At 42.7% G+C, this 12,124-nt stretch overlaps 1 protein-coding gene across 2 annotated transcripts in view; it reads right to left on the bottom strand.

The window, feature by feature from the left end:
* Positions 1 to 12,124, bottom strand: part of SORT1 (sortilin 1) — a 66,050-nt gene that overhangs the window by 12,916 nt on the left and 41,010 nt on the right. Inside the window, exons 8-14 of one of the 2 annotated variants that reach the window (XM_046015165.1) lie at positions 11,334 to 11,464; positions 8,355 to 8,499; positions 7,227 to 7,382; positions 5,472 to 5,578; positions 2,119 to 2,221; positions 1,632 to 1,800; positions 861 to 1,051 (exon numbers count right to left, since the gene is read on the bottom strand). In XM_046015165.1, the coding sequence (XP_045871121.1) occupies positions 861 to 1,051; positions 1,632 to 1,800; positions 2,119 to 2,221; positions 5,472 to 5,578; positions 7,227 to 7,382; positions 8,355 to 8,499; positions 11,334 to 11,464 (1,002 nt within the window). The remainder of the gene's footprint in view (positions 1 to 860; positions 1,052 to 1,631; positions 1,801 to 2,118; positions 2,222 to 5,471; positions 5,579 to 7,226; positions 7,383 to 8,354; positions 8,500 to 11,333; positions 11,465 to 12,124) is intronic. The other variant, XM_046015176.1, reaches the window with a different exon arrangement.

Raw genomic sequence — 12,124 nt, 5'->3', positions numbered from 1 at the left:
AGGGACATAATCAGTCAGATGCTCTTTGAAACATGCTTTTCTCTAAAGCTTTCTCTTCATAGGTCTGCTGCAATCAAGGGTGAAAACCCCTGAAATGTCATGAAATAATTTTAGATAAATGCAAGCATGCATTATCCTTATGAGCAGAACTTTTGTGGGACTTACGTCCCACAAAATGTTACAGAGCTCTAACAGTGTGAAGCTACCTTCTCCTGTATGAGAGCCTTATCCACTTATTGCTGGTCTGAACTGAGATTTACTATAAGACTAAGTGTCAAATATACACTGGATTTTGAAGTCTTAGAAGAGAAATATAAAATACAAAACAGGGGCACCTGGGTGGCTCAGTGGGTTAAAGCCTCTGCCTTCGACTCAGGTTGTGATCCCAGGGTCCTGGGATCGAGCCCCACATCAGGCGCTCTGCTCCGCGGGGAGCCTGCTTCCTCTCCTCTCTCTGCCTGCCTGTGATCTTTGTCTGTCAAATAAATAAATAAAATTTTTAAACAAAACAAAACAAAACATTTCATCCATAACTCTTATTATTGCTTATATGTTGAAATGATAACATTTTGGATATGTTGAGATGATTGTATTATTATTAAAGTGGATTTCACCTCTTTTACTCCTATAATTCAGGGGACAGAATAATTTAAATCACACATATGGTCTTCATTTTATTTCTCTCGGACAGTGCTAGTCCAAAGAGGGAAACTGCATTTCTGATGCCTGATTACACACATTCTTCAATCTTCTTACCTGTGCATTTTCTTATTCCAGCTAAAAGAAACGAAACTGGATTGGTTATTTAGGAAAATGGGCTTTTTTTTTTTCTGGTGGAAAACGTCAAAGGAGGTACTCACAATTCCTTTCAAGGACATCTTTAAAATCAATGGTGTAGGAGACCCATTGGCGAGTCAGGAAAGATTCTGTGAAACCCCAAATGCTGATATTCATGGACCGAGCTCCAGGTTCTGAAGCGAGGCCGGTAAAGTAGATGGGCTCCCTGGTGAACATGTAGGTTTGCCAGCACTGACCTTCATCTGTGGAGAACCTGGAACCACAGCCAGAGAACAACTGTGACAGAGGATCAACCTGTACGGGAGTTTCAGGAAACCACTCTAGCGGTTTGATCCCAAACCAGAGAAAGCCCTCATATTTAGGTGATGGCTTACTCACTGATGATTATATTAATTTTTAATGCCTACAGTTAACAGGGTGGGTAAAAAGGATTCATTCAAAGAGTAAAGAAGAAGATGTCTTTATAAAATTTCTTTCACAGGAAGGAATGGGCTTCTAAATTAACAAACAGAAATTACTTTGTGTAACTTATACTTAAGGAGTCACGTTCCACCCAAAGTGCTTAAACGCTGTGTAAGATTCTTGTGGAGAGAAAGAAGAGTATTTTTAAAAAGTGACAAAAAGTGTTAGCTAGAGGAAGTCAGAAGAAGAAGCAAAGCCACTGAATGTGGGTTACAATCCCTTCAAGAACGAGCCCCACAGTTCTGTAGAATGTACACATTTGAGTCAGGGTCTGTAACCAGCCCCTCACCCCCCCAGTTCTCCCCATAACTAAAAAGTCCCACAGTCGCCCTCTGTGGAGATAGCGTGGGTGGAGCGGAGCTCATGCATACTTAATCACATTGATAGGATGGCTGCTGTGCTCAATGGCCACAATGATGCCTCCGGAATCCAGGATGGTGTAATAGTGGGGTCCTTCCAGCATCTTCGTCCAGGAGTAACCCCCATCATCTGAGATGTATACATCTGGGATCATCACTGAGATGGCATCCCCTACACTACCTGCAACACAACCCATCTTATCAGCAAAAACCAGTCACAGAATGGAGGGGATTTAGTGTTGAGAGAATGATTTTCAATGAATTTACCCTATTTCCCATCATGTCTCTTGTACTAGGAAAAAAGATCACAAAATTTGGGAAAGGGAGAAATCATGTTTCTCTCTCTAGGGAAAATCCAAAATACCATTATCATGTAAGAAACTCTATAAAGGATGGTAAGAGTCACATTTGGTGGTTTTCTTACAGGATTCAAGACTGGGACTGAGTCTCAGCGTGCTCAGCTGATGTTTCCCAGGGAGATGAGAGGAGGGCTGCTTACCGTGGGCAATGACTATGCCGACGGCCTTAGGCTCAGAAAGTGGGGCCATTGGAACGTTTAGCTTCTGGGAGATGCTGTAGGAAGCGTGAATATGAAGGCTGCACTGTGAAAAGAAACCAAAGCTTAGATTAAAACCAAAGGTGTAATTTTTAACTCATTTCACAGAGTCTTCTAAGGAAGCTCTGAACTGAACCCAGACTTCAGTGGGATACTCTTCAAAAAAAGTTGGGGTTAAAATACCATAAAATTTACCATCTTAGCCACGCATGTTTAAATGTGCAGCTCAGCAGGGTTAAACACATTAACAATGTTGTGCCACCATCACTACTGGCCATCTCCAGAGCTTTTTCATCTTGCAAAACTAAAAGTCTACACCCATTAACCAGTAACTCCCAGTGCCCCAACCTTCCAGAATGGGAACCACCATTCCACTTTCTTGTTCTATGAATCTGACTATTCTAGGCACCTTACAGAAGTGGAACAGTAATTGTCTTTTTACGACTGGCTTATTTCACTTGGCGTTATGTCCTTGGGGTTCATCCATGTTGTAGTAATTTCATGTTGTCAGGATTTCCTGCCTTTTCAGGGCAGAATATTATTCCATGGCATGTATATAAAACATTTGGCTTATCCATTTAGTGGTCTATGGACAGTTGGGTTGCTTCCACCTTTTGCCTCTTGCAGATAATGTTGCTGTGCACAAGGGCATACAAATAGCTCTTCAAGACCCTGCTTTCAGTTCTTTCGGATATATACCCAGAAGTAGGATTGCTGGATCATATGGTAGTTCTATGTTTAATTTTTTGAAGAACCACCATACTGTTTCCCATAGAGACTGCCCTATTTTTCATATCCACCAACAGTGCACAAGGGTTCTAATTTCTCCACATCCCTAGCAACACGTTATTTTGTTTTGTTTTTGATAGTCATAGCCATTCTAATGTGTGATGTGATCTTTCCCTGTGCTTTTGATTTGCATTTCCTTAATAATTAGTGATGTCAAGCATCTTTTCATGTGTTTCTTGGCCATTTGTATATTTTCTTTAGAGAAATGTCTATTCCAGTCCTTTGACCATTTTTAATTTGGGTTTTGTTGTTGTTGTTGAGTTATAGCCCCAGTAGGATATTCCTTTTTTTTTTTTTTTTAAAGATTTTATTTATTTGAGAGAGAGACAGTGAGAGAAGGCACAAGAGGGGAGAAGGTCAGAGGGAGAAGCAGACTCCCCATGGAGCTGAGAGCCTGATGCAGGTCTTGATCCCGGGACTCCAGAATCATGACCTGAGCTGAAAGCAGTTGCTTAACCAACTGAGCCACCCAGGTGCCCCCAGTGGAATATTCTTGATCCCAAAATGCATTAGTATATTTGGGAGCAAATTATGCAATTATTGTCTCATGTGCAATGTCTTAATTTATATTATTCCTGCATTATACTGAAGCCTGTGATCAATATTTAAAGCATGATTCCACACAAATAAACTTCATGAATGCCTGAAATAGTTCAGGTACCGTACAAGATGTGGTAGTGATTCAAAGTAATACCCAGTCCTGTCTTTAAGAGAGATTTCTGAGGAGCGCTGGGGTGGCTCAGTCGGTTAAGCATCTGACTCTTGGTTTCAGCTCAGGTCATGATCTCAGGGTCCTGGGACTGAGCCCTGCATTGGGCTCTGAGCTCAGCAGGGAGTCTGCTTGAAGATTCTCTCCCTCTGCCCCTTCCCGCACATGTGTGCACACACTCTTTCTCTAAAACAAACAAATAAATCTTTTTTTAAAAAAGAGAGATTTTACATGAAAGTTAATGCTTTAAAAGAGGTCTGCATTGGATAAAATGTTCATATTATGTCATATATTTTACTGCAATAAAAAAGAGGTCCAAGCAAACTACTGGTGAAATGAAGAGGAAGGATGATTAATCCTATTTTTAAAAAAAGATTTTATTCATTTATTTCAGAGAAAGAAAGCGCACGCGCAAAAGAGAACATGAGCAGGGGGAGAGGGAGAAGTAGGCTCCCCGCTGATCAAGGAACCTGATATGGGACGCTGGGATCATGACCTGAGCCGAAGGCAGATGCTCAGCCAATGGAGCCACCCAGGCTCCTGGAAGGATTAATTCTAACTGAAGGTGGGCAGGAGGATGGTCAGGATTTCTACTAATTCTAATGACTTGAGGGTGGAAAATCAGCCACAATTTCCCCAGGAGTCTTGTGGGCAAGGCCACAGTGGTAGGGGTGCATGCAGGGTGTTCAGGGAGCAGCAGAGGGCTACAAGAAGGAAAATACCAGTGATGATAAGATGGACAATGACAATGAAAAGGCAGGAGAGAGCCTGACAGGGAGGAGAGGACCTTCATTCACCAGGTCAGAGGCACAGCATTTATTCACAGGCAGAGGGGAAGCCTGACGTGTACTGAGGAGGGAGAGGTGTGGGAGTATGAGGGGGGCCACGTCAGTCGAGAGGCCACTGCCCCAGCCAGGTTAAGGCAAGGCCATTGCTGACGGATGGGAAAAAGGAGAGGGGAGAGAGGCTCACAGCACTTACAAGTACAGAGAAGGAGAGAGAGCGTTGAGGGGGTACAGGTACCCTACCTCACACTGTCTGAGGTTCTCAAAAACAAAAATCCCACCTACAACAGCAGAGTGCCTATTAGCCACAGGTATTCTGAGGAGACCTTGGGAACCACCAACACTGTCACTTTTTGAAGTAAACTCCCAGGGTTTCCCCACGCTTCTCTCAAACTCCCTAGGAGCTTGTTTCTTTTCTTTATTTCTTGCCTGTCAAGACCCGTCACTCCTGGAATCTGGGATCTCCCGGAACAATGCCCTTGTATCTCTATTCTTAGCCTCTCCTCAGAGGGGTCAGCTCCGGCTTTCACACCTGCGATGGCACAGCATCTCCATCCATCCCTCCAGCCACATGGAGCCCAGGCAGAGGGGAAGAGAAGGCCAAGTTCTCTTCCATTTGTTTCTGGCCAGCACGGCTTTGCACTGCTCATGAATGGCCGGCCCATAGCTTCGTGAAGGATTCCTAAAGTCTCAGAGCCGCCATACTGACTCCTGAATGATCACAGGCCCACCTTCCGCTCTGTCTGCATTCAGCAGTTTAGTAAGACACAAAATTTTAGCCTTCAGTTTTTTTTTAAGAAGACAAATAATCCATGGTATTTTTGGCTTTTCTTTATAGTTCCTTTTCCTGCATTCTAAGTTCCTTTCATTACTCTAATTTCTAAACTTTCGGCTTGCAGCTGCAGACCCTAATCACTTACAAAACTTCATTATTCAAAGGCCTGGCACCCATCAGAGCAGAATGGAACGGCTGCCTTGCTCCAAGCACATAGGACACTTGGGGTAAAACAAACCTCATTCTTGTTTTTTGCTGTAGCATCGCATTCACTGTTTTCAGGCTTCCTCAGATGCTTCCATCTTCCTCCTTGATCAAAAGTGATCATAGTCTGGATGGAATTATCTGAATGGGAGAAGAAGGACACTACATCTGATACACTGGAAGCATCTTACGGAATTCAGTTGATCATTGCATATCTCTCTCCTGAGACTACACAAGACTATTACAAGTCTGGAGGCCCACAAGCCTGTGACATCCAACGGAACGGGTTGGTCCTGGTGCAAAACTGATCCAGAGAGCACTCCATGGTATCTGAGCAAGGCTTCCTACCTGCCTAGGACTCAGCTGATGACAGGAATCATCTAGACTGATACTCTTGAAAAGATACCTTTTATCTCCTCACCAACAAAACAGGCTGATGTCCATTCTCCTTGCTTGCTTGCTTGCTTGCCTTGGAAGTAAAATCTACAATGAGAAGGCATCCCACTCTTTCCTCAGAGAAGGCCAGGATACCAGGCTTGTTTTAGGGACTCTCAAGATCTGAATGGGATTTGAGTGTATGAGTGTGAGTCTGGCATAATAATTCCTAGTTTCTGTCTCTCCACTACTACTCTGTATCTGACCTCTTATACTTTTTCTTTCCTTTTTTCTACAAGTCTCTTCCCTGTTCTATTTTCAATGACATAAACTATTGCAGGTTTAAATTCAGAGGCAATATGCTTTGAGATGTCCAAGGAAAATCAAACAAGAAGGCAAATGAAGGACAATTCATTTAGTCAATAAACATTTATTGCATGCCTACTATGAAAACTGCTGTAAACCTTTGGGACTCTGTCAGTGAACAAAACAGGAAAAAAAAACCACTTTCAGAAATATACATCCCAACAGGATCAGACAGACACCAGACACTGTAAACAGGTAAATTATATAGTACATGAGACAATAAGTGTATGGGGAAAACCTGCTAAAGAGAGATCTGTGAGTAGGGGAGGGCAGACAAGTTTCCAATGGGATACCCCAGGCAAGTTCTCATCAGAAAATAACATATGAGCATAGATGGGAAGGTGCACGGCGTTAGCCTTGCAGCTCTTTGGGGAAACAGAGAACAGTGCCTGCACATCTCTAAACCATGTGTGTGTGCAGAGGGCTGGAGTGACCAGAATGCAGTAAGTAGAGGGGAAAGGGGTGGCAGCTGAGGTCAGGGAGGAAACAGGGGCCAATACTGATTAGGACCTTGCAGACCACTGCAAGTACATAAAATTTACAAATAAAAACAAACAATGCCCTACCTCCTACCAAAAAATAAATACATATTTAGACAAAACTTTAAGAGCCTTTTTATACTTTAGGGTGGCGTGTTTGTACAACTGAGCCTCAGCAAGGTGAGCTCTGCAGAAGTACTGAGTAGAACACAAGAGAAATGCTGGCTGGCTATAGCTGTGCCCTCTACCAGGAGAAAAGCAAGCAGTGGTTCAAACTCAGGCTCATTCCCCTAGTCCTGAACCTCCCTATATAGAAAACTTATTTTTTTTTAACACTTACCCTAAACAACATAGAACTCAAAAAGTCTTTATTTTTACCTGCTGTTGCTTTACTTTTTTTTTTTTTTTAATCCTGTTTACCGTAACTTATGTAACATAAAGAGTCAGATTTACATGGATAGGTTTGCAGGCCAGGCAAGCAACATTACTACAGGATCAGGACCATTATTCTCCCCCAAAACCTCAACTCCCAACAACTTCAGGAGAAGGACAGCTGTACCCAGACTCACCTTCTGAGAGCACACTTGTTATGTAGACCCCACGGAGGGAGGTCACATTGGTAAAGTCTGTCTCACCACCTGTGGTGGTGTAGAGATGTCGGTCTAAGGACTTGGAGTAGACAATGCCTCGATCGTCTGAGGTAAAGATTGTGCCAAATCCGGTATCTGAAATAGGCAAACAAACAAAAACACTAAGTCTGGGAGGGAACAAGAGTCCAGCCATATACACGACTGACCGCAGTATGGACTGTGTTCATTAGCCAACTGTCTCTCTTCATGATGCAGATGCAGACCTGAGAATTAATCATGGTTTGATACTCGTGATTTTCATGTCCACCTTTAATTCCAGCACCCCGCTTGTTGCCTGGAGTATGGCAGATACTGTTTGTTGGATAGATTAATCAGATGCTACAGAAAAGACCTTCCTAGATATATTCTGGTGGCAGAGGCAATGCCTTTGGATTCATATCATACATATCTCTACATTTTTATATTCCAGGACAATGCCTCTCAAACTATCTGTGGTGAAGGATCAATTTTTTTTGAAGTTTTATTTATTTAAGGAATCTCTATACCCAGTGTGGGGCTCGAACTCACAATCCCAAGATCAAGAGTCACATGATCTTCTGACCGAGCCAGGCAAGTGCCCTGGTAAAGGATCAATTTTTAAATTTCTACTATGGCACAAACTGATCCTTTGTAAAGTATAATAAAAATTAATCATAAGAAGAGTGAAGTACAAAAGATAGACAAAATATAATCCACCATTTTCTAATGATTAGATTCAACAGATATAAAAAGACTTGGTCAAAGGCTACAGGAGTTTCTCAATGCCTGCTATTGTTTTCTGTGCTTACTTGGTAACAAAGAGTTTGCAAACCAGTGTCAGTCCTCTGACCGTTCTTTGAGCAGCAGCGCTCCAGAAGACTTGAGCATACACATAAACCACACTACAGAGTCAAAGCAAGGGGCCTTCCAAAAGAGACTACATATTCCCTGTAAGACAGTATATTCACTAGGACACTAATAAATACCTCGGGGTAAGAGAAAAAGTCAACATGTAAGAAGGAAGTTCAAAGTCGAACTTGAAACTTACATCTTGAGCATGCAAGGGCGGGCTGCTGAAAGAGCTCTTACCTCCGGGTTCATCGACATGCATGAACACCATGTCATCATTAGCTGCTAGAATAGAATAGAACTGTTCCTGCCCCACAGAAGGTAGCTGGGCCATGCTCCATGTGTCCCCTTGATCTGTTGACACATGAATCCTTCTTGTTGTATCCTGGAACAAATGCCAATATTTATCTTTTTAATTTTCTGCCAAGACGCCCTGCGCAGGGACATGAATAGGAACCTTATATGAGTATCATTAACCATTTCCTCACTAGGTATAACTGCTATAATTGACAGGTCCCAGTACCAGTTAGCAAAGCAATTTCCAACCCCTAGCAAAGTTCCAGGCCGTAGAACAATCCATTCTATTATAACGAAGGTTATCTTGGCTTCCTCTTTGGCTTCTTCATTCTGGTATGGCCCTGTAAGATATAACCTTCTCAACCTCTGACATTCCCATTTCCTTCAACGGAGCTAAAGGAATGATGGGGCCATCTTAGTTTGGCTTTATAGGCATTCACATATGCTTGCTCAGATAATTCTTAAAATGATGACTGCTGCACAGAAGTTTGGTTCCTTTGAGATAGTCCTGGCATAATCCAAAGAACTAGATAATTAAGAGTCTAAAAAAGGGAGATGAAACCCATGCTTGGGAGATCACAGGGAAGTCAAGATGTGACACGCCTCCTCTTTAAGGAATAAAGGTCTGTGAATCGCCATAAGGAAGGTCCCGCACAGCCTGGGAAGTGGCCAATATAAGGGAGTTGATCAGGAGGTATTTATATGCTAAAAGGAGTCTGTAAAGGAGGCAGGTAATACCTCCTGTCTGAGGAACAGCTTAAAGTACCTACTAGACATAGTTGGCCAGTGCACAAGAATTAGTCCCGGCGCCTCCTAATGTTAAACACTCTTTAAAGTTCAGTGGCAAGTGCATTTGACTTACTTCTCTAGCTCACACCTGGAAGTTCACTTTCAGTCTTACTGTTGCAGGTAAGAACTAGAATTCAAAAGCGTACAGTAGGGTGGTGACCTGGTAGACTAGCAGTGCACCACAGGAGGCCCCCTCCAGAGTGGGCCAGTCTGATTTCCACCACAGTTCCGTCTCTCGGTGACCCTGAGCAAGTTACTCAATTTCCTCAAATACAAATTGAGGCAAGAGGACCCGCTCCCAGGTTGCTGGGAAGATTCTGTGCAACTGCTGGAGGAAGTTATGTGAAGTCATTGTGTCTACTTCCCCATCTCCACTCCTGTTCTCTTTGAACCCACTGTAATCAGTCCATTAACCCCAGTCCTCTAAAGAAACTGCACTTGTCAAGGTCACCGACAACTTCCACTTGGCCAACTAAAGTGATCATTCTAAGGACTGCTCTAATCCTACATCTCAGCTGAGTTGCACACAGCTGATCACTCCTCCTTCCTGAGATACTTCCTCCACTGGGATTTCGTGGCATCCCTGTCTGATTCCCCACCTCCCTCTCGGTCTTCTTTGCTGGATTCTCATCTCTTTCCAACCCTTCAGTGTCACTGGGGTGCTCCAGCATGTCCTCCAGAAGATACTATCTAGTCACACAGCTTCATATACCATATAATTTGGGGAGACTCATGCTCAAGTGTTACTCGACATTTCCACTTAGGTGTCTAGTGGGTATGTTATACCCGAAAATGAATTCTTGACTTTTCTGCTACAAACTTAGTTCTCTTGCCATCTCAGGAAATGGTACCATCATTCACCCAGTTGCTCACGGCAAAGCTTCTAAAGTTATCTTTGGTTCCTCTCATTCCTTCACAAACCACATCTAATTCATCAGCAAACCCTACTGGCAATACATTAACAAGACATCCACGATCTTACCACTGCTTCACTTGTCCACATTAAAACAGCCTACCATCTCTCTCACTGCTGTCATGGGCTCCTAGCTGCTCTTGGTACTTCCATTTCTGCCCCTGTCAGGCTATTCTGCACCTACCTACTCTGTCGAAACAGAAGCCAACTTATGCCATTCCCCCACTCACAGCCTTTCACAGCTTCCCAACACACGAAGAAGAAAACCCAAGGTCTTGGCCCATAAAAGTCTTCTCTCATTTGACCACTGGCTCCCCCTCTTTGGATCACCCTTCTTTGTGCTCCAGCCATGCGGCCATCCTCACTTTTCTTCAATATTTCCGGCATGTTCCAATCTGAGGGGCTTTGTTCTTACTGCTCCTTCAGCCCAGATGTACACAGAACTACGCTCTCCCTTCAGTTGGGTCTCAGCCCATCCAAGCCACCTGATCTAAAACAGGACTACTCCAGTTCCTAGCACATTCTAGTTCTTTACTCTGTTATATATTTCTACGTAGCTTTAATCACTACCTAATATTATGTCATATTTATTAGTTTAGTATCTATCTAATTCCCTACTTAAATATAAGCTCTGAGAGCAGGACATTTATCTGTTTTGTTCAATGCTATATTCCTAGGGTCTAGAACAGTATCTAGAATAGAGAGGTACTTAATTAATGTTACCTATTTCTACTATCATTATTGGATAGTGAGCAAGTGGATTGCTTTTTTTTCAGGTGTCTGTGTCTGAGTAAAGTCCAAATGCTGGGGTGTGGGTATTCATATGGTGACAACAGGCTGGTGCGCAGAGCCCAGAAGACTCAATCAACCTCTAGAAAGAATTACCTCCAAATGTTAGTGATACTAAACGCTGCAAAAAGGCAAGAAACTCGGGGCGCCTGGGTGGCTCAGTGGATTAAGCCACTGCCTTCGGCTCAGGTCATGATCTCAGGGTCCTGGGATCGAGCCCCATATCAGGCTCTCTGCTCCGCAGGGAGCCTGCTTCCTCCTCTCTCTCTGCCTGCCTCTCTGCCAACTTGTGATCTCTCTCTCTGTCAAATTAATAAATAAAATCTTAAAAAAAAAAAAGGCAAGAAACTCTGCCAGTACTAGTGGTAAAAGGGATCCATTTGAGACATATTTACAGAAATTTCAGAACCGCCAAAAGAGGCAACACTCACCTTATCAGCCATCACAGAGGCAAAAAGGAAACGTCCCCCAAGACCAAATGAGTAGATTTTCACACCAATGGTTTTGAAGCTTTTCCCCAAGTCTGAAGTTCTCCATAATTCCAGTGCCCCAAGGTCAGCTTCTTAAACAAGACAAAATATTAATTAAAATTTCACATACTGGTAAGCCTCCAGCCCAAAACAATTGTTTTAGAATGTTAATTTTATAGCTAAAGGATTTTTAATTATATGCTTGTTAATCAAGTGACAAAGTAAAATGACACAGCATTAGACATAGGGAATTCACATTTGGGTTTTAATATTGTACATGTGAGGTTCTGCACTGGACAGAATGACAGAGTTTACTTAATTCAAATACAGTGTTGCATAAACATGTCACGGCCACAGCATCCTGTTTTGCTTTCTTCATGGCACACTTATCTTTTTCTATTTTAAGTAGTCTTGAGTTTTTGGTTTTCTTGCTGATCACCTAATACCCCCTACTGGAACTCAAGCCCCGTAAGAGAAGCTTGGGTGTCTTGCTCTCTCCATCCTTAGAACAGTGAATGGCATATTACAGCAGGTGTGCAAATCAGTGAATGAAAAAATGAGTTTGTTGAATGAATAAATGAAAGACCATGCTTTCTGCTTTGAAATGGTGCCATGGATTGGAAAGCTGACAACATCACAACACAACCTCCATGCTCTTTCGACTTGTTATTGTTTATAGCCTAATAATTACTTTATGCAAATACATTGCTAAAATTAAGTACACTGCCTCTCTGTATAGCTAATGTTTTTAT

This window comes from Meles meles, chromosome 1 (assembly GCF_922984935.1).
Source record: "Meles meles chromosome 1, mMelMel3.1 paternal haplotype, whole genome shotgun sequence".
In the NCBI taxonomy this organism is placed as follows: domain Eukaryota; kingdom Metazoa; phylum Chordata; class Mammalia; order Carnivora; family Mustelidae; genus Meles; species Meles meles.
This window is presented reverse-complemented; position numbering and strand designations above follow the sequence as displayed.